Source organism: Diabrotica undecimpunctata, chromosome 7 (assembly GCF_040954645.1).
Source record: "Diabrotica undecimpunctata isolate CICGRU chromosome 7, icDiaUnde3, whole genome shotgun sequence".
NCBI classification, from domain to species: domain Eukaryota; kingdom Metazoa; phylum Arthropoda; class Insecta; order Coleoptera; family Chrysomelidae; genus Diabrotica; species Diabrotica undecimpunctata.
In genome coordinates this window covers 159504996-159529290 of record NC_092809.1, presented here as the reverse complement: position 1 = coordinate 159529290, position 24295 = coordinate 159504996, and the positions used below count along the sequence as shown (strand labels likewise).

General features: G+C 33.6%; 1 protein-coding gene across 2 annotated transcripts in view; it reads right to left on the bottom strand.

Moving 5' to 3' along the window:
- LOC140446094 (basic helix-loop-helix ARNT-like protein 1) overlaps positions 1 to 24295 on the bottom strand; it is a 243697-nt gene that overhangs the window by 171122 nt on the left and 48280 nt on the right. Inside the window, exon 2 of one of the 2 annotated variants that reach the window (XM_072538624.1) lies at positions 11893 to 12018. In XM_072538624.1, coding sequence (XP_072394725.1) covers positions 11893 to 11984 — 92 coding nt within the window. In that variant the 5' untranslated portion in view covers positions 11985 to 12018. Of the gene's footprint in view, positions 1 to 8768; positions 9078 to 11892; positions 12019 to 24295 lie in introns of those variants that run through there. The other variant, XM_072538623.1, reaches the window with a different exon arrangement.

Here is a 24295-nt window from a genome sequence, read left to right as displayed (position 1 = left end):
ACTATCACAACTATGGATAAATTATCTAATATGTTTGTTTAAGAACACCGGAACATAAAAACATTTAACGCGATCATAAAAATATGTGAGATGTTAAATCAGTTTGGATGTACGCAACGCAGATCAACAAAGGATATAACTTTCATCATAGACAGCTAATGAAAAAATATTGGTATTTATTGTATATATTGGTATATGGTATTCATTAATCTTGAGAAACAATATGATGGAGCACTTCAAGAAATTCTGTGGTGGGCACTACTGACTACTGGAGATTAATTGTTTCTGACAATGATCCGGGGAGAAGACCAAGAGAACAATAATCAACCAGATAGTGCGACCAAATTCAGAATTCAGAGGGCCACTCATTCTACGAAACTCTTAGCAGCTGAAGATAGAAAGGGATGTGAAGATTGTGGGAGATATTTATTATGTAATTTACTATAAAAAGAGGACACTTATTTTTAATACAATGATTTTAAACCAAACTTTTTCGTGATCATAATTACTTATAAATCCATAGGTCATCACTAGTAATAATGTTCATCATCATCGATCTTCTCCAACATAAACCCGTGTCACTTGCAAAATATAGAAATCATAATTTCCTGGGCGCTTGAAGAAATATTGTTAAAATAAAAAGTGCAAGAAAAACATTCAATAAATTTTTTTTTTATTTCCGAACAACTCTCGTAATATTTCCTCGTATTTGGAGTAACTTCTAGATCACGAATATTCTGTTTATCAAGTTGTTTTTAAATCTGGAACACATCACTGTACCTATATCAACACAATTTTGACCTTTGTCAGTGGAAGTAAAATTTAAAGCTTGGAGAACTGATAACACTTTATCAAAAATTAATGTTTACGAATAAGATATCTCTCGCCATCATTCTTAAAAGCGCTATTGATTTCCAACTCCACAGACGTTGAGGTAATTTTTTTTAAATGAAATATAATTTCGTACATATTACTAACATATTTAGTAATAAATTTCATAAATGAAACTAAAAGGCTGTTACATTTTTTAACTATAATAGCTCATTATATCTATTTAAATATACATTATATTCATAAAGTATTAATATTACATGTAAAAAAGATAACATAACAAACTCAGCAGCAAAAACTGAATGGCCAAAGATTAAACATACATTTCATGGGCAGCTACTTCAAAGGGAATCTACAGAGGGTTGCAAGATGTTTTTAACAGCTTATAATTAAGGAGGTAATGAATATTTTTATTTGAAAATTGGGATGGACCTACAATACTATAATTGATGTATACATGAGATCTGTGACGTCATCACAGGTACTGTGACGTCATTAAAATTGAAAAATTTAAATAGATCAGGGGAATGAATGTTTTTTACCCCAAACTGAACGATGTACCACAATGAGGTTTGTAAATAAGGAAGTTAAATTTTCAATTTAATGTTTATTGTCAACAATAATCAAGAACGTTCCAAATATGAAATAATTTTATAGGTGTTCAAAATGAATTTCTGCTTTAAATCACGCGCCAAAACGTCTAAGCATGCTTGTCCAATTTTAGTTTTTAAATCGTCTACATCTATAGGTTCTTCGTTATAAATGAAGCCTTAAGTTTAAATATCCAGACACAAAAAAATCTAAAGGTGATAGCACAGGCGACCTTGGAGTCCATCGGACAGTTCCGTTAGTTCCAATCCATCTGGTTCGAAATGTGACATTAAAGTACCTAATTGATTACAATATCGCTATAATTTGGGAGTGCGCTATCTTGTTGGCATATCATAATTTCCCTTTCGCGCAAAGGAATATTCTCCAGTACCAAAGATAGCAACAAGAAAATTTAAATTTAAGACCATTAAAATATTTTTCAAAAAAATATGGCCCTATTAAACGCCCATTAAATAACCCACTAACATTAATTCCCGATCTAGTTTTAAAGCGAGTTTTCCAGTAATGGGAGTAATAACGATTTAAACTCCCATTATTATGGATCCTCAGCAGTTAAAAAGGCATGAGTATCTTGCATCATCACTTGCGTTATGACGATGATTGGTCTTCGATCCAAATCAATAGGTTGCAATTCATGAATTAAATACAGTTTAAATCGATGCCAATGGTGGTTTTTTAAAGTTCTCTCAAATGTAGTTAAAGATACTCCAGTTTCTGCAGTAATGAGCCTTATGGACACATGTGAATTAATCGTTACATCTCATAAAACATTCACCAAATTTTTTTCGGTCTCTATTGGTTTGGCATGGTATGGCTGTATATTTCCGTTCGGAAACGAACCTTGCCGCATCTTCTCCTCAACCAAAACAAATGTTACGTAAGACGGTGTACATTTTTCCTACATTCACCATAAATCAACAACATATCTACCAATTAAATAAAATCTCAGACAACTTTCTTTTAATTGTAAAAACTATAAAAATAGGCCAGTTTCAGGATAATCTGGAGATGATAAATGCGCAATTGATATTAGCGATTTATTAACTTTAATACCCTCATTGTGAGATAAAAAAAGCCTTTCGTTTGACCTATTCTTCACCCCCCCCCCCCCCATGATCCATTGATTTGTTTTTCATTGTAATGACTTCACAGCGCCCGATCACAGATCTCATGTATACATGAATTCATAGTAGGTATTGTAGGTTTAATTGGCATGAGTTCCTGAATTATAGGCTGTTAAAATCATCTTAGAACTCCCTGTATACAATATTAAACCAAGACAACAATATTAAAGCAAGAACATAGAACTAGTAAATATAATACAACAAATGGGAATAAATTATTACTGATTTTGGGCAGTTCGTTGTAAATTATTACTGACTCTTATTTGATGTGGCATTTGTAGTTGATAATAACATCAAGGACAATATGTTAAATATACGTCCAAGAAGCATTGAGGAATTGGAGATATAAATATAGATTTATGGGCATCGAAGTGGGACAAGAAACTCTGTATACATTGTTGTTTGCAGATGATCAGGTGGTGGTTGCAACCGATGAGGAAGATATAAATTATATGAATCGAAAATTATTTGAGGAATATGCCAAATGGGGGCTTACTGTAAACATAAGCAAAAGAGAATATTTAAAAATTGGAGGAAATACCACATATCTGAGGCTTGAAAACGCAGTCATAAAAGGCTGCAAATAGTATAAATATCTAGGAAGCATCATATCAGCAGATGGCAGAGTTAAGATAGATGTACAAAACCGAATAACCCAAGGGAAAAAATGCATACGAATACTGAATTCATTACTGTGGTCTAATAAAATAAAGATGCATACCAAACTTCGCGTATACAGAGCAATTGTAGAACCAATTACCACATATGGTGCCGAATGTTGGACGATGACAAAGAATGAACGAGATAAAGTAGACGTTGTGGAAATGGATTATCTTAGAAGGTCATGTCGAGTATCGAGAATGGAAAGAATCAGGAATGAGGAAATACGAAACCGTACAGGAATTAGAGATACTCTTTCAGATAGAATACAAGGAAGGCAATTACAATGGTATGGTCACGTGATGAGAATGGAGGAGGAGCGGTGGCCAAAGAAAGCCTTAATGTATGTTCCGCCAGAAAGAAGGAAAAGGGGAAGACCACCAAATTCCTGGAGAAGAGAAATTACAAAAACAATGCAATCTAGAGGCTTAGAAGAGGAAGATTGGAGAGATAGGAAAATATGGAGGCTGAAATGCGGGAAGCGGCAATCGCCGTAGGACCCCCGTTATATGATGATGATGACAATATGTTAGATAGTTGGATATATTTCAAAGCACCAATGACAGATATTTTATTATGTAAACTCAGAATAAAACAAATTATTTTAGACTGTCAATTTTAATGCCCAAGGCACACAGAACAACACGATATAGAAACAAAAGAGTAGTTAGAAGAACTGTTAGAAGATCTTTATGAGAATGCTCTGGAATATGACAGGCCACATGAATGCACAAATATCCAAAGAATAACAAAGCAATCTCAATTGGAAAGAATAAAAGACAAAAGTAGCAGAATGGAAACGGAAAATGCAAACAGATGATACAAGAAAAAACGACGCACACAAGAAATATATGGAAAGGAACCAGAAACTAGAGACATAAGAACAACTCTTGAGGAAGCACGGCGGAGAGCGGATAAAATACGTAGAAGAGAAAAAAGAAAATTAAAAAGTGATAAGATACAGAAAATGGAACAGAGCCTTCGAAGTAACGATCTACGCGAAACATAAAATATGACTATCTTCGAAACCTAAAAGAAGAATATAAACCCCGAACCCCGAAGTTTGTGTAGAAACCAAAAGGGAGAAATAATTTAACGAACCACCAGAAGTAAAATCAGTGTGGAAAACTAATTTCCAAGCTTTGCTAGAAACATAAGAAAATAACCAATCTCTGGAGTTGCGGCAGAACGAGAGAAGGTATGAAGAGATAAGAGCCCTGACTCTTGAAGATATCAAACGAGCAATACGGGCACGAAAACAAAAGGAACAAAGCGCCGGAATTCGACGATCTTTCTTTCGAACTGCTAAAATTAGATAGCGAAAATTCAATAATGCGCGTCTGGAGATTCCCGTCGAGCAGAATAACAAACAAGAGAGTCCGAGAAATCATGGGGGTTACACATAATATTGTTGATGACATCAAAATGACACAACTCAGATGGTACGGACACGTAAGAAGAATGCCGGAGAATAGAATACCAAGACAAATTCTTGAATGGCAACCAAGAGATATGCGGAGACCAGGAAGGCCTAGAAGAAGTAGGAGTTGATAAAGAAATCAGGGAAAGAGAACTGGAGGACGATCTATGGAACGATAGAATGAGATGGAGATTGGAAATCGGAAGACGTAGAAGAACGGTGTAAACCGACATTATATATATACATTCAATAATGATACATGCAGTCATACCTAAGAGAAAGAAAATTGCTAGCGATTGGAAAATAGGGATTATTTGTCTAGTCTATAAATAAAAGGGGACCGCCTTAAATGTAAAAAATAATAGCGATATGATCCTTTATATTCAAATTATCAAATCTTTACAGTCACCGTCAATAAGCGGCTTCAACCGTTAAGTAAAAATATTGGGGAATATCAAACTTTCGTCTAGGAAGGTCGACACTAGATCAGCTCTTTACTTAAAATAAATTTTGCAAAAAACCTAAAGAACATGATACAGATAATATATGCATTCATTTCAAACAGGCCTATGGCTGGATAAAGAGAAGCCAATTCAACAACTCGAAATATATCCGACTGTTAAAGTCAACGATGGACTTAACGATGTAATTTTTTAAATTAAACAATCTGTTTTGTTTTGTTACATTTAAAAATCTACTTACTTACTACATAATTTAAAGTACAAAATTTTAAAATGCCGTATTTTTAGTATGTGAGGTGCTTTCTTCATGTTTTTGATGATTTTCTCACGTCTAACAAATTTTGTGCGTCCGCTGCAACTTTACTCTCCCACCTTTTCCGTGGCCTTCCTTTTGGTTTTACGTCATGTTAATCTCTAGGGCTCTTTTCGGCAATATTTCAAATTCTCACTACCTGACCAGCTCATCGAAGTCTGAAGTTTAACGAATTCTGAGATCGGTGCCTCTTTGCACAGTTGGTGTAGTTCATGGTTGTACCTGGTGATCTATACTCCGTTTTCGTTAACAGGTCCAAAAATCTAGTTTAGAACTTTTATTTGAAAGACTTCCAGCTTTCTTTTTGTATTTTCTATCATCACACACGTCTCACATCCAAAACACATTATTGGTCTGATAATAGTTTTGTGGGTTCTGTTTTTCGATCTCCATTATGTGTTTTTGAAGCAGAAAAAATAGTCAAAAATGGCTTTGTTTCCTTTACCATTCTTCTTTAAATTTCTGGTTCTTCTGTTCCATCCGTGCATAATGCAACTCCTAGATATGGGAACCTTTCTACTGTTTCAATATTGTTATTTTACCTGTGCGTCAGATATTTCATTACATAAAATAACTTTAATAAGTGAGTCCCTTTGGAATATTCCATCACTATTCAATCAAAAATTGAGAATCAGAAATTGAGAAACTGGAGCAACGACAAGACAGCTTCCATTTGCATAAAAAACTAAAAGAATTAACAGGCAAAATATATTACAACACTCTGGTGGTAGCATTTTAAGCGATACTAAAGAGCGCTGCACCGAATGGGAAAATTACATAATAAAATGATATAAAGATGACCAAAGAATCTACCAAGAAGAGAAGAGTAACATCTAATCGAGATACTGGCCCACCAAATCTAATCTCAGAAATTCAAAAGACCATTGATCAAGCGAAACGAAGGAAAGCTTCTGGTCCTGACGAAATACCTGCAGAATTGTAACAACTATTATATTACGAGAGCGTTGCGATTATCACCTTCTTCTTTAAGATATGCAGCAGCGGTAAATTACCAGACAACTGGTTAAAATCAATATTTATAGCTATTCCCAAGAAAAGGAATACCAGACAGTATCAGTTTAATGAGCCAGACGCTCAAAATTTCTATGAAAGTATTGCATTGTCGCATATATAAACTTTGTGAGGAGATAACTGGTGATAAGCAGTTTGGTCTCTGAAACTCTTGAGGCTCTTTTTTGCATGTGACTACTTACAAAAGAGCATTGAGAAGTCCCCAGTACTACTTGTGGTACAACCTGTTTATAGGACTTTTATATCTCTTAGTCGATATGTTTCAGTTAGTTTATAAGCACCGAAAACTCGCCTTGAAACAACAAAATTTTCAACCACATAATAAGTAGAATAAATAATTTATACTCTGTTAAAAATGATGAAGAAAGAAGTGGCACTACACCTCGAATCAAATCGAAGATATAGATAAATTTAAATGGTAGCGCAATCAAGAAATATACACGTTACACAAAAGCGATATGCTGTCAGGTAATTAGCTTAAATACTTTCTTCTACCTTTAGTGCCGTCTTCACTAATGAAGGTTGGCTATATCCATTGCAAATTCATCTCTATTTTCTGCTTTTCTTAAGAGCGTCTGTGTGTTTAACCCGGTCCAGTCGCAAATGTTTTTCAGCCAGGATATTTGTCGTCTACGAGGACCCCTGTTTCCTTCGATTATACCCTTCATAATCAGCTGCAACAACTAGTACTTATCATTTCTAAGTATGTGCCCCAAATATGCTGTCTTTCGCCTTTTAATGGTGGTGTTTCTTCCCATTCTGTGCAACACCATTTCGTAATTGAGATCGGTTCATGGTATCTTCAAAATTCTCCTAAAAAGCCACATCTCAAAAGCTTTCAGTTTTCTCATTAAGTCAACACTAACAGTCCAGGCTTCGACACCATAAAGAAGAATAGAGTGGATATAACATTTTACCATCCGATATCGGATTTGCAGATTGAGTCTTTGGTTACTCAGAAATATCCTCATTTTCAAAAAGACTGCTCTTGCTTGCTCTATCATTGAGCGAATTTCTAATTTCGGATTCAGATCTTCCGTAATCCAGACTCCTAAGTGTTTCATTTTGTCCACTTGCTCAATTTCTTCATTTTTTATCTGGATCATTGTAATGATTTTGCCCCTCTTACTGATAACCATGGTTTTTGTTTTCTTTAAGTTTATTGTTAAACCAAACTGTTCTCCAGTATCACAAATTATGTTTAGTAACGTCTGCAGGTCTGTCTCACTTTCAGCGATAATGACTGCATCGTCAGCATAACGGATGTTATTTATATTTTCACCATTTATCTCGATTCCTTCTGTACAGTTTTTAAGTGCTTGCGTAAATAACTCTTGGGAATATATATTAAATAGTAATGGTGAAAGTACATAGCCCTGTCTCACTCCTCTACTTATCTGTTGAGCATCCGTGCTATTTCCATCTAATGTTATCACAGAATGTTGGTTCCAATAGAGATTTCTCACTATGTTAATGTCATTTTTGTCGAGTCCTTTTCTATTTAGACATTCTATGAGAATGTTATGTTTAACTTTGTCGAAAACTTTCTCATAGTCTATAAACGCAACGAAAAGATCTTTTCTTTTCACTGCTTGGGGGATTATTGGTTATAATATATATATATATATATATATATATATATATATATATATATATATATATATATAAGTAGATTAATCCAAAGAAATTAGGAAACAGACAAAATTCAATCGCCAGAAATGAATTTATTAAAGCGAGATAAATATTTTGTAAACCCGAACTTTCCATAACATCAAAAATTCAAAACATCCCATTTTTTTATTTACCACTGAGATAACTATGATACTTAAACAAGGCGATAAAGCTAGTCTTAAAGCATTAGCAATGTGGATATAGGAAAGAACTACCTTGGTCTACTAATGCAGCACAAACTATTTGTACGTACTGTCAATAAAATGAATTTAAGGATAGTAAATAAACACTGACAGATTACATAATACGCCATGCTTATGAAAAAGGGATCTAACTTGTATACCCCTAATTTGTCATTAAAACGGCCAATCAGTCTAAGCTTATAACTGTAAACAACTTGTATCACCATAGCAACAAGTGATTTCATAAGAAAGAGAGCGAGATAGATACATCCTTGTAAGTGAGCGCCCGAAGCAAAACAACAGTTTCATTTCTATCACAATTTAAAAATTGTTTATTCCGTCATATCAAAAACCTACAAGGTCAGCACTATGCTAATTTAGCAAGGTGTATAACTATCAGTATATTTTCTCATCCAATCTTTAAGACAGAATTGTGAAATTTAAAAACGTTATAGAACTAACCTAGGAGCAGTTGTATCCACTAAGAAGGCCTGTCTGGTGGGTGGGTACCAAGGGTTCTCCATCATGTCCAATGTCACTGTACTACTAGATAAAATAGAAGAATACATCACTTTTTAGTCAAAACACTTTAAATTATCCAGTGTGCCATTTGTTCTGCGGAAAAGTTAAGGAATAATGCGTAAATAACAAACGACTGCCGGCCGTCAGCAAACAATTTAGCGATAACAAAACGTACGAACATGTCAACGGTACAATTGAGACTACTCGCGGTCGCGGCCAACTGCGTGCTTATTCGTCACATGGTCATAGACACTCGCGATTCGCGGATACTGCGATTTTCGCGGACAGCGCAGCTGACTGGAGCAATATTTTTGTTTTTCTCTCTTCTGATTTACGATATTCCAACAGAAGTCGTGATTGGTATGTGTTGGGTTACATAAGAAAGTAGTTACAGGGCGTCCTCAAATTACTTGTGTAAAATCAAGAGAGATGTAAATCGATCAATAAATAAAAGGGCCTGTCTAGTTTTATTACAAAAAACTTATTTGCATATGCGCAGGATAATTTTGTAGATCTAAAATTACCACGTACATGTACAAAAACATAAAATTACAGGCAAAGTGCATTTGATATACAACTATAAAGATACAATTTTATATCAAAAATATTTAAAAATAATTATTTACATATTTACAATGACAGATACATAATAAGATGAAGAATACGTTATATTGACATTTACACCCCCCATTGTCCAGGATATGACGGTTATGAAATTTTGAGAGTAGGTAGAAAGTAGCTCAAAGATCAAAAACTACCCTATGCCCATATGTGCTTTTCCTCTGGGTGTGATTACCACTCCAAATCGGGGGTGAAAAAATTTTATCAAAAAAACCATGGTAGTCGCTAGAATAGTGAATTTTAAGACAAACATGTTCTTAAAGAGTTTTTTTAAAAAGTTAATAATTTTGGAGTTATTCGTGACTGAAAGCTCAAAAATTACACGTCAATGAAGGATATTTTTAAACGGTTTTTCGAGAACAACTGAACATAGTGTTCAATGGAATGATCCAAATATAGTCCTAAAAGAAACATATGATAAAAAAAGTAATATCAAAGAAGCGGCTCTAATTATGCTAAATGAGACCAATTGTGTCGCAAATTCCTCGGCAGAATGTAGTAGGAGCTGGTTACCCATATTAAAAGAGCAAGTTATTAAAAGGAAAATACCAGTATTAGTAAGTCGGTAACATATAGAGGATACATCATTTATGTTTTTTAAACAACAAACATATAAAATCAGAATTTGGTGTTTATTGAAAGTAAACTAAATGCACGACCAAATACTTACCTTGTCGGGATAGTATTATGAGGTTTTTTCTCTGGTTTTTCCCTCATAATTTACTATGGAATCACTAACAGGAGATTTTTACTGTCACCATGGCATGAGTTTGTCTTTTTAAAGACGAATTACATGCTATGATTTTTTCTGACCGATATTCTCAAGTTAAAGTTGATTTCATGTAATCGAATGAACTATCTTATAAGTAAAGTCCTCCCAGGAACGCAACTCAACAATATTGGCAATCTAATTAAGCCGTCTACTTTAAAATGTATAAGGTATGTCTGAATTGTCAATATAAATGAGTCAGATAAAATTAAATTACCTATTAGAAGAATTTTTCACCAAGTAACAAAAAAACAAAATTTGTTTAATTTACTAATATTTGTATTTTGAGAACGATTTCCAAAGTGGAAATTGAAACGTCAATAAACGTACTTTAACCTTTAATTGTGACTTATTCCCATTTAAATAGTACTTACTTTAACATGCCACTAGAAAATAGCTTCAGAACAACATCTATTTATTGATAAAAAAATGCATCCCACTCCCAGGAGCCTATATCATTTAGTAAATATGCAGACTTTAATAATGATGATGCCTCCGAAGTAAATGTGCCACACCATTTATCAGTTAAAGAGTCATTTTTATTACGTCGTTTGTCTACCTCTTCCCACGTTCCTTTTTCTTGCAATACGTCCTCGTCCTCGTCTTAAGGAATGTCTTCCTCGTCCAGAAGAATGAGATTGAGTTACAAAAGACGTATCCGAAATAGCTGGCAAAGATACACATCCAGAAACATCGCTGGAATCTATATAGAAATAGATCTATATATATCTTCAGAATTTGTTCCTGCTTCATCAGAACTTGATGTGTCGTTTTTATTTTCGAAATCTGGATCATTGGCATAGTCATCACTTGAAAAGTCATCATCCGATGCATCTGAATTATTGAGCAACTCTAATAATTCCTTCTCTGATAATGCCGAAAATAAAAACTGTAACCAACAAATGTCCTATACGAAGTACATAAAAAAATGTTAACGTAGAGTGCTTGCCCCCGCATGCCTACATAATCCTCAAGTTGTGGTGGTAATCGCCCTCGGAGAAAAAGCATATATTGCATTTTTGTATTAAAATTCACTCTTCTAGCGGTTACTCGGGTTTTTTTGATACATTTTTTCCATCCTCAAGTTGTGGTGGTAACCGCCCTCGGAGAAAAAGCATATATTGCCCTAGAGTAGATTTTAATATTTGAGATATTTTCTAACTACTGTCAAAATTTTCTCAGAATATGACAGAGGTTTTTTCTGTCATATCCTGGACTATCAACAATTCAAGTAAATTTTTGGTGTATTTTTTAATTGCATACAACGGGAGTTTGCGCAACAACACGTCATATTGTAATCATTTGATTACAATTCGATATTAAAATATTTCAATAAATTATTAGGTTTGCGCCTAACGCCACCTGCTAACATATTAACAAAGCAGACATTGTTAACTTCTGATAGACCTGTCAAATTCAGACAAGATATTAAATTAATAATAAAATATAAATAAATATCATATGATAGTAAATTTAATTATTATATAAACAAAATAAGATGTTTAGAATTTGTGGTAATGGGAACCGACGTTTTACCAAAAAATGTTTAGTACGATTTTGTAAACCTACCCGGTTAATACCATGTAATTCAATAATTAAGAGTTGAGCCGAAACTCATGCATTATAGTTTGAACACTTTAACATAATCCCCTAACAATACTAACAACTTCTTACCTTGGTAAACTGATACCTCCACCGGGAGATACACAGGCTTCCGGGGCAGAATCATCTTCAGTTTCACATTCGCTAACACTTCTGCTATCCATTTTGTTGTTAATTATCTCAAGATTTTCGTTCAACCTGTAATAATATATTATTGGATTAGTTAATATTTAAATAACAATATTACCAGTATACGCGTTAGATTAAAATAAGTAGAAAGCTGCAAGGGTGACATTTACTTAGTTTCTATCAATCAACACGAAACTTTTCCAAAAATTACTTCACGAGTAAAATTTATTAGATACAAAACAAAGTGGGATGATACAAAGTGACAATACAATAAACATAAGTCTAAACAAAATTTTTAGTTAGAAATATATGTTAAATAATATTATACCTTCTTTGAAAAATAACCACTCTTTCGATTTTAAAAATCTACATTTTTTAGAAAGAGCTCCAAATTAGAATAAAAGATGTATAATGAAGATGATTTATATTAAAAAATATTTAAACTGCATTAACCCTCCGTAGTTACGTGGTCAAATTCAACATCGTTACTAACGACGTTGGTGTCGGTCTCATTGAACGCTATTCGCAAAGGGATTTTTTGTTGGTCTAGCTCAGTCTCTCAGGTGTGAAAACGTCTAATCTTAAATGCAAATCTGAAAAATGAGTTTGGCACACAAACTTGTTCCGCCTAGTGCCGTACAAAAGTTTAAAAATGATACTTATGGCTTTGGGCAGTTGGATCGCTTGTTGAAAGTAGTTGTATGTATATTCTTATACGGCTTATGTAGCCGTAAAGTTTTAAATAGGTAGCAGTTTTTATTCCATGAGAACAACTTGGGAAAAGTTGAAGTTCCATATTTCTTCAATGGCACAAAGGAAGCAATTCCCAAAGAGAGAACTTCATAAAATAATTTTCTAGCAACTTCAACATCATTAACCATACATACCTACCAGTCTATAGAAGCAAGGAAGTTGTTAAGCGCAATGTGATCACCACTCCGAAAATCATAAAACAACTCATCATAAACCAACTTATTTCTATTTGTTTCTTTCACATCGAGGTTTAGGCAACATTCGTACCCATAACCCACATGATGGATGCTAGGATCTACAAGGGGATCACTTGCTTTTAAGATATTAAGCTCCCTAACATTAGAAAAAACTAGATCCAAAAATACGTTACGATTATTGGGAATATTATTATGTTGATACAATTTTTAAAAACCAAAGGCTTGGGCAATATTCACAGCTGGATCACCTGCAGGACAATGCATTATTACACCAAACTCATCTCATTCTCCCATGATGCAATGGGAAGATTGTAATCACCAAAAATATAGATATCCTGTGCTGAGTATTGTAGAACAACATTTTTCACAGTTTAACAATGCCAGTTGTATACTTCACGAGGTAATTGTGGAGGTATGTTAACACCACCAACCACAAACTTGACTTCATTATTTACGTTGACACAAGATATATTTTTCCTCAACCGATCTTCACGAATACTAATGGTTTGTGATTTTAGCTTGTTGTTAACAAACACTAGTACTCCACCGCCACTCAACTTTACATCAATGACATCTGTAGATACTAAAACCATCACATTTAATTTCACAATCAGTTATGTTATCATTCAAGTTACTTGCGAGCGAGCGAGTTTGAAAGACGCTTCGCTGATTTTAAAAAACTGACAGATATTGTAACATTCATGTCTAATCCATTTTCTTGTCAAGACGTGGAAAAAATAGCCACTGAAATATCCGTTAGGTTCAATATGGAGATCATTTGCGTCCAAAATGAGGTAATGAAAATAATTTCGGATATACACCTTAAATCCAGAGTGACCGATACGAAATTTTGGTCTTTCATATCGTCTGAGAAATATCCGTCTTTGAGATAAGTAGCTCTGCAGCTCACAGCATTCTTTGGATCAACATACTTGTGTGAGTCTCCATTTTCCCAAATGAAGATAGTGAAATCAAAATATCGTAATCGGCTAACTGACGAAAATCTCTCTTCATGCTTGCGTTTGCCCCTCGGTAATTACGTACCATCATATAAAAAACTTGTGGATGATATGCAGTGCCATGCATCAACACCCAAATAAGAAAAACATGACTTTAATTACAACTCTATGTAGTTACAACTTTTTATCAATTAGAAATATGCAAAAGTTTTTTTATTTTCAAAATAGTTTTTTTACTATGCTTTGTTTTTAAACCAGGAGGAGTAAACTAAAGAGATAGATTCACACCCAAGAAAGTCACTAGAAAAGTTACCAAATACATCTTCTTTTTTGGTTGATCATATCGTCCTTCGGCGATAATCCAAAAATATTATATTATACTAATGCGTCGCTAAAGAGTTCTAAAAACAACTGTTTTTTTATATAAAAGCAAACTGAAAATCTAAAAATTAAAAGAATAACGCAGAAAATACAAAAAATCGCCGATATAACTTAATTAACCTATGAAATGCCATTAGTGTCAAAATTTCATAAGAGTGTAAACTTGCCTGAGCAAGTCTGAGCACCACTGCAGTTCCTTTTTAGCTGCCTTGTAAGTAATTTCGAAGCTTATTACTAGAATTAAGAGCCAATTTCACCGTGTTAGCATTACATATAACTTTGACTGGTCTAGCTTGATTGTAACTGGACAATTTGCCAACTTAGACAACATGTGATATGGTGGATTCCTCTTGCTGTAAGCCAAGTAAACGAAAGACCTCACACACCTGAGATTTGTCATAGCTAATGCGATCAGCTAATACATTAGAGTTATATTCAGGAATTTTATAAATCATAAGATTTTGAGCTCTATCTATACGTTGTTGTACTTAATCGTTCTCAAAGTACAAACATTAGTTATGTTTATTATTACTAATGTTTGTATTTTGAGAACGATTTCCGAAGTGGAAATTGAAACGTCAATAAACCTACTTTAACCTTTAATTGTGGCTTATTCCCAGTTAAATAGTAATTACTTTAAAATGCCACAAGAAAATAGCTTTAAGTTGTTGTACTTCATAAAAAACTGAATTGGCTGTTGTCTGTGAATTTCTATTTTCCATTAATGTAATCTTTTCTTTGAGACTGATGATTTCTTCCAGCTTGGCAAATCTTCGCACAAACATAGGAACACTCTTAAATGCATCACGGCAGGTAGCGCAAAAGTACATAAGTAGACGTTTCTGCAAAATAATTGCCCGTATCTCGGATCATGATAACATATAACGATTTCATGATGACATGATAATATTTCGTTGCCATATTTGATAGAAGATTACAAATAATTACAATTTTAACAAATAGCAAACGGCAAGGATTAAATGAATATAATAATTATTAAATGAATTAGTTAAATTAAATAAAGATCCTACATGTATATACAAAGGATTAATAAAGTTAAAAATAAAATGTGGTTTGAAGACTAGGTTATGTCAAGAAGAAAATATTACATAAAAAATTATCAAAAAAGACTGGACATTGGAGAAATATTAAATACATAAAAAATGATACTCTTTCTATTAAATTGAAGTAAAAACTGACTTGACAGAACGGAGTTGCCAACTGACAAATAAAGTTTGAAACGAATTGAGATCATAGACATTTTATATATGTATATGCCATAGATAAAGGGTATATTATAGTCTAAACTAGATGCAAATTAAAATTGGAGAATAAAGATAAAATAGGACATTTAGTTGATAAAAGAGTTGAGCGCCAAATATTTTTCAAATAAAAATAGTAAAATAAAACAGAAAGTTAACTAAATAATAAAATCAAAAGAAATTGGAATAGCTGCTGGTGCCATTGAGTGTTTTCGAGGTCATTCGACACTGAGGAGTGGGACGTCAGTGCTGTTTGACGGTTCTTGGATACTGGTACGTCACGAGCGAGAAGAGTAGGCAGATTGAGACGCCGAACTCGACCGGAACCGTATAACTCTTGATAATAGCTCCAAAATGCCGAAACGTCGAGTATTAAATTCTCAACGCGGTCCTTCAGGACAGGAATGCCAAAACGTTCAGAACGTTTCAAACAACAAGAAAAAGGTTAATGCGAGTTGACAGTAAAATAAAGGTAAACGGTATCGGCATAGCTCGCAACAAATGAAAAAAATATATTAGTTGTTGCTCTGGAAACCTCAGAGTCTTCTAACATTATTGCCACAAATTAATCGCATTCCTCCTGTAGTGATCCTTTCCCAAGTTAACATGCTTCTTTTCTAACTTGGCTGCACCGTACTGAAGACGACCAAGTCAGAAATACGTATATACGGTTGCCTTTCATCTTATACACATATTTTATTATATTTTTTTCATTTAATTGATGGATTCGACCATTACTTGATGGAAATTCATTTTATGTAACAATAAAACACTGAAAACTTTGTTTTCAAAACTTCCACAAAATTTATTTTAAATTCTTATCACTACAGCTGTTTCGGCTGATTGCCTTTCTCAAGTGATCTGTTTTTGGCATGGGTTTACACTTTATAGTCTCTAATGAAATAGGTTGAGGAGGGGAGAACTGTTTGTCTCAAGCTGGTCATTCAGAATTATATCTGTGTTTTTTAATTTGTTGATTTCCATAGATTCTAACAAAGATAGCTTAAGGCCTTTATTTTGAATGTGTAGAATTTTAAATTCGTCATTAAAAGAATGATTATGATCTAGAAGGTGAAGTGCGTATGTAGAATCTGTTTTTCTATTATTGAAAGCCCTTTTATGTTCTGCTATTCGTTTACTAAAATTTCTACCTGTTTGACCAATGTAAGTTTTTGGGCAGTCGCCACATTTAAGTTTGTACACACCACTGTGTAAGTGTTTTTTATGTTGGCTCTTATTGTTTTTAATATATTTGCCTAGGTTGTTATTTGTTTTTTTTTCATTTGTTGCGAGCTATGCCGATACCGTTTACCTTTATTTTACTGTCAACTCGCATTAACCTTTTCGTTTGTTTTTCTTTTTTATTTAAATTTTTTTTATTTTCTGGGTTTGTTGGCCTTTTGTAAATAAAACTACTTAATTATTGCTTAAATGTTTCGGCAATTTGCCATTTTCAATATTCACTTTATTTTATAAACATTACATTATGCAATTATTATATTTCATGTTTACACTTTTAAAAAGTTTAATATGGATTATTTAAATCCATGTTAAACTTTTAAAAAATGTTAAAAACTTAAATAAGATAACTAATAACACTAAGTTTCACTTAGTTTGTAACATTTTACAAAAAAGTTAAAGCACGGCAAATTACGTATCTTTTTAATATTTTATGTTCTTTGTACCACAAAAAAATCTAATTTCGATCCTAAAATTCTTTCATCTTTACAGATTTATCAAAATAAAGCCGCTTTATAGAAAACCAAAATCAAAGGACCAAATAAAAACAATCCTTTTTCAATTATAGGTCATACGCGTGTTTCATTTTAGGTCATACGCGTGCCCGTCGTTCCTAATGTTTTTATTTGTAATCGATTTTCAGGTAATTTTGTTTTCATTAAATAAATTTGTTTCCAAATTTTCCGAGATTAACGATTCGGCGGGGCCTTTTTACGTTATATTATCTTATTGGACATCAAATTTTATACAGTGCTTTTCGTAAAATATAAGTAGTTATTTGTTTGCAATAATTAAATCAAAAGCATCACAAATATAATACCAAATAAATAAAAAATCAGAGGGTTACAATGGCAAAAGTCCTAAATAATATAATCTTCCCTTCACCCTAAAAAACTTTTTTTGCGGCTTTGTCACTTAGCTATTTAGCCAATTACGTGTTGAGAAATAATAAATGAAAAATTACTAATATTAATATTATAATATAATTAATACTAAAGAAAATAAAGAAGTGTATATCTATACTAATAATTGCTAGTGCAAAAAGTGTATCTATTCGAGTCAAAAAAACCTCAACTGCATCAAACAAAAAGAAACAATAATAGCAAGAAAAAACAAATAAGAGGAAAAACAGGGATACTCACTTCTCGTCCAAGGACCCATCAAGACATTACTAGCAATGGGTCACGGAAAGAAAGGTAATAACAATTGGGTTAAAACAAAGGTTAACAAGCTTACCTAAGATTGACTACAGACACACATTTACACTATGTATAAATTTAATCAGACAATCATAGACTTTTTTATTATTAGTAGCCAATAGGATATGGAGGAAATATTTGCAGAGTTTGCAAGTTTTTTAAAAGAGTTCCTGAATGCTGAAGATATTTGGAACACTTAAAAAAGATGTGGTTAAGATCTCCTTGTTCTTGACAAGTTTCGCATTAGTCTGAATTGTATATTTTGATTTTTGCAAGATGAGCAGGATAACAAGCGTGGCCAAATCTCAATCTTATTAAAGTTGTATATTTACGGGCGGTATTGAAATTCTTACACCATCTGGAATTAGGGATGTGTGGTTGTATATACACGTATTGTGTTGTTGAGTGGTCGCAAAAAGTTAGCCAGAAAGTATTCCAACGATCTATTTGATTTCTTTTAGAAATGAGAAAAGCTTTAAAACTGGAATCAACATGCTTAATATGTTTTATACCAACATGAGCTTTTACCCAAATAAAATTCGTAGTTTTATTTTTATTTTTAAGGTTGACAATCATCATCATCTTGGTGCTACAGCCCTTAGAGGGCCTCGACCTTCTCAAGCTTTCTACGACATTCTATTCTGTCCCTCGCTTGCATTTTCCAGTTGCCGACTCCGATCTTCTCGGCATCTTGTGTTACCCCGTCCATCCACTTCAGCTTTGGTCTACCCCGTCTTCTCATTCCCACGGGTTGCGCTGTTAGAATCTTTTTTATCATGTTTGACTCAGGGGCCCGGGCTACATGTCCTGCCCACTGCAGGCGGTTTCGCTTAATTATAGTGGTAATATCTTTACCACCAAACGTATGCTTGTAGATATTCTGCAGGTCAAAATTATATCTACGCCTCCATATTCCGTTCTCACCGACCGCTCCGAATATCTTGCGTAGCACTTTTCTTTCAAAAATGGATAGAGCGGATTCATCTTTAGCATCCATGCCTCTGATCCATATGTGAGAACGGGGACTATCAGTGTTCTATACAGCCTTATACGAGTTTTTTTGAGACAGACGTTTGTTAGCTAAGTACTTTGATAGACCATGATAACACCTGTTTGCAATTCTTATTCGCCTTTTTATTTCCTCAGATGTGTTATTATTGGGGTTAACCGATGTCCCTAGATATATGAACTCTTTGACTGCTTCGAAGTTTTGGTCATTGATGTTTAAGTTTGTGTCAACATTTCCAGCTCTTGTGTTTGTGTTAGTCGCCATGAATTTGGTTTTATTTTGATTTATCTGTAACGAATGTTATTCGTTACATGTTTAAGGTTGACAAGCATGTTCTTAATTTGGTAAATGAAAGAATTAGAATTATAATTGGGTAACTTTGTATTTTTGAGAAATAATAAGACTAACAATGAATCGGATATTATTAAAGCTGCATTATTGTTTAAACTGTCAAAATATATCAAGGCTTCAAGAATTGCAAATGCTTCAGAACTAAAAATTGAGCAATTGAGAGGTAGTTGAACATTTTTCCAGTTCACTTGGACGAAATGTAGAAAGCACATCCGGTCCCTTCCGATGTATTGGATGCATCTGTATAGATTACAGTTGCCTTGGGACTTTTTTTATATAAGAATTTAAGATGCATGAATCTAATAATGGAGTATTATAATATGTTGGTATGTGTATGTCAGCTTCATAAAAAAATGCGAAATAGTCGTTAACATCAAGGTTGCTAATACTGTTGGTATGCTTATTGTTACACATGGCTCTAAAGACCGTGCAAAGGGTTGGTGAATTTTTATGAGTCCAGTAACTGTTTGTTAGATCATCTGTATTTAGGGAGCTTATGCCAGAATATAAGGAATTGTTGATACATGAAATTTTCACTACAAATTTTTCACTTAGATAATCTCGTCTAAAATTTAAAGGAGGTTCTAAAGCTTCAACATGCAATGGAGCTATTGGAGTAGACTCCATTGCTCCCATACAGGTACGTAGAACAGTCCGTTGAAATACATCAATTTTATTTAAAATTCGTTTACTTGCTGATCCATAAAGTATACATCCATAGTCCAGAATGGATCTGATGTAAGATTGGTACAGAAGCAAATAGAAACATACCTAGGTATTTTATTGACTTACAGAAATTTAAAGTTTGGTCATTTAATAAAATAGTATTTATGTTAGGAATATTATGTCGTGAAAAAATACACACGTTTAATTTATTAGTGGATAAATTAAAACCATTTTCACAAAACTAGTTTGGGAAATGTTCATGTAATTTTCTTTAGATTTTAAGGGAGGGTTCATATTTAGTCCTTTCTGTATAGACTAGAAAGTCACCAGCATATTGGATTGTTTTATAAGTGATACTTGGTATATTAAGCCTATGAAAATCAGCAGTATACAGATTAAAAAGAAAAGGGCTTAAGACTGATCCCTAGGGTAATCCCCAACTATTACAACGTGGTCCAAGAAATTCATTTTTATACTTTCTAAAGTATAAGCGTCTATTAGTGTAGAAATTAATTATGGTTTGTGCCAGATTTGTGGGTATTTGAAATTGATTGATCAATTTGTCTTTTAATCGAGGTATGCCATAAGCACTTTCTATATCTAGAGATAAGGCAGGCAAATAGTTATTTCTAAAAAAGATACTCTGTATTTCCGTTAAAAGTGTAGCTAGAGCATCACATCCTTGTTTGTATCCAAACTGATTGTTTGGTAGTAATTTTTTGGTATGGACCCACCATTCTAGTCTGTGTTTTAACATCCGTTCCAAAGTTTTAAATACAGAAAGAGATTTTAAAGAGAGAAATGGGTCGATAAGATTCGGCTGAATTTGGATCTTTTGTTAAAGAAAGAAATGGGTCGATAAGATTCGGCTGAATTTGGATCTTTTGCAGAACAATGATGTCTTAAAAAAAACTACATCAGAATTGTCTTGAATGATACGATTTAAAAGGTCTAATAGAAAATGTTTTGCTACTTCTGGAAGGTTAATAAGAATGGAGTATTTGATATGATCATATCCTGGATATTATCTTTACGATAATTTATAGCGAAAATTAGTTCATTGTAAGTGAAAGGTTTTAATAGAAAATGTTTTTTGGCAGATGGGGTTGAATCTATGTAGCTGGATTTTTGAGGGTTCGCAGTTGGTGGTGCAACTTTGATAAGAAAGTCATCCATCAATTTCTGATCGAAAAATTTTATTTTTGATAATGGTTGTAAATTTTTCTAGATTGATTCCAAAGAGTTGTAGCTGGTGTATTTTTATTCGGGGAGGAGACCCATTCAATCCAATGCTTTTTTGCTATATTTTTTAATGTTTTTGGTTCTAGCCGAGATCTCCTGGTATTGAACGTAATTTAAAAAAAAAATGTTTTTTGTAATTTATTAAAGCCATTTTTCGTTGTTTGATAATATTGTCACAATCAATATTCCACCAAGGAGGTGGGTGCCGTTTACATTTATAGGGTTTATATTGGGGTATAGCTGCTACTGCGGCCGTATTTATATTATTAATGAAGGAGGAGTACTGTTCAGTTAGATTATCCAAGTGAAGGTTGTTCGTATCGTGCAAAGTCTGAATAGTCGAAGTATATAACGTCCAATTTCATTCATTGCAAAAATAAATTCTATAGATATGACATAGTGATTTGATCCTAGGGTATCAGAGATGACATTCCAAGATGTTTTGTTAACTAGTTCAGGTGAACAAAAGGTTACATCAATAGCTGAATCCCGTTGATCAGGACGTCTTATAATTGTAGGTTCTTTATTGTTTAAAAGAGTTAAATTTAAATCATCTGCGACATTTATTAGCTGTGATCCTGTGGTATCATTATTATGACAGCCCCATATAGAGTGGTGTGCATTAAAGTCACCACCTATAATAATTAAAGGCCCATCGAATTGTTCAAAAATGTTTACCCAATCGTCATATATTGTTTGTATTTTTGGAGGTTTATAAATACATACAAAATTTAACGATAAAGTTCCATATTTAACTTGAGGGGTTTTATTATATTCAAAGTTGTATCAAATTGTCCAGTTGAACCTGTAAAACACGTCCACGTATCTGTACCAATAAACAAACTTATTTAATATTTTATTATGAATTTTATATTCGATATCACCCACGAAAATTTCTGCAAACAAAGAACCATTACTAACTTTTCATACTTTTATACATGGCTATGCTTTGTGCCCCTCCAATTATAAAATTGGCAGGACCCTGGTCTACCTAGCCTTTCGGCATACGACCGCAAGCGCCTCCACTGCACCTACGAGTCCGACACCAAAATGAGGGTGGCGCGATGCATAGTGCATCGCGAGGCTCCACCCTCCCCGTAGTACCTGTGTTGCGATTACGTCCCCCATCGGGTAGTCCCTCCCACGGGCGGATAGGTGACGCAGGCAGAGGAATTTCCACCTCGCACGTAGACTGGTCGCCGCCGAGGATCTCTCCTCTACCACTCTTAAATCTCCATGTGGGTACGTGCCTAGACACCGGCGCCCCTAATGGTGCTGTAAGGCCAAAAGAGGTGCGTTCGGGCTCAGCTCGTTCAACCTCACCTGGTTCTTTTGGAATGAGAGTAGAGTGGTCCCACGAGAGTCTCGTCTCGGATACTAGGAGTGTAGACCGACGTAGACGCCTAAACGCCTCGAGTGCGTTTCTACAGACCTGACACCTCCAGCGACGGCTCTTCACCTCTCGATTCCTACCCATTAGTTGCCTCTTAGGACAGGCAGGGCTTTCTGGCCTCGTCTCCGCGAGCGGAACGGAGAAGTTGGCGACATTTGGAAAACTTTTCATTAATTTTATTAAAAAAAAAATGTATTCTTTATAAAAAGCACTGCATAGTCCAAAACCTAAAATCCCACCATAATGAGGTCAAAAAATGTGATTTTTGCTTAGGAGTAAAAATTTGTGACAATATCGAAACTTATAAAGAGATGTTTAGACAACAAAATAAGGTGCAAATATTTAACGTTGTTTATTTACATAAACAACGTTCAACTATTATGTTCGCCATTTTCTTTGCGATAACGGTAAAAACTTAAGTTTGCAAATTTATGCATAATTAACAAAGGTATGTAACTAACACTGGTATGTAGAATTTGAGAAATGTCAAAGCAGTTTTATGTTTGAAAGTGTATTTGTTTAAAGGTAGAAATGTCGAACGAGAATGAATGTTTGTGCTTTTTAAACAATCAAATACTTAAGTGATTTTCTTCCCCTAGTTAAATGTCAGCCATTATGGTTCAAGCATAATGATGTCTCATCTCACATCACATTAGATGTACGTCAATACATTGAAAATATTTTCAATAGAAGAGGTTTTCATCGTTTCTCTGAAATGCCTTGGTCTCCAGATTTAAAACCACTTGATTTTTTTGTGGGGTTACTCCGGTTAAGTAAAGCAAAAGGCCATTTCAAGATTTATTTATTTATCATATGGCACTTGGCAGATTTACATTTAAATTTAGATATATTTTGTATAAAACATAATACATATATGTTTACAAACCAACATCTAACTTATTTATTTAGTCTATCGACTTTCTAGTCGCCATTAGGAAATCCTCTGACCTGTCTTGATAGGATCTTGTGGGACACTGTTCTGTAATGTGACAGATGGTTTTAACATAGTTAAATAAATAGCCATTTCAAGATGTTGAACATTAAAAGACAATAATTAGTGAAATGCTTTGCAGTATAACTCCACGTAACATTCGTAAAAATTTTTAAATACCTGTTCTAATTATTTTCTTGTAATATTTATTAAGACAAAAACAGAAACTCAAGAAGCTATTTCATTCTAACGATTCAAATTAATTTTTAAAATATTATGATTGGTTAACAATTGAAAATCGTATTCAATTTTAACATCGTTTTAGTTCAAAATCAAAAACAAACACAGATTACACTTTTGTTATATAATATTAATATTTATTCCCCAATGTAAATAGGCCAGGGCAGTCTAAAAGTTTGGAAAGGTCAATTAATTTTTACAATGGTTATCTAAATGTATCTTATATTTATTTTATCTGACCTACGTGGTCAGTCACTACATTATATATGCCAACACATTTGGTGCGACTTTAAAATGACGACAACGAAGATATTTAAAAAATATAGATAATCTCAAGGAAAGTAATTATAATTGCAGAATAAAAAAAATTGTTTGATTGGCGCGGCGCTTGATTGCATTATTGATGTATTTGAAATGTCCATTAAAATTTTACCTTTTATATACCTTAGGGTACAATTCTTAAGATACGCAATTTTATTTTTTTAATATTTTGTTCTTTTAAGCTTTAGTTAAAGTTTGTGGGG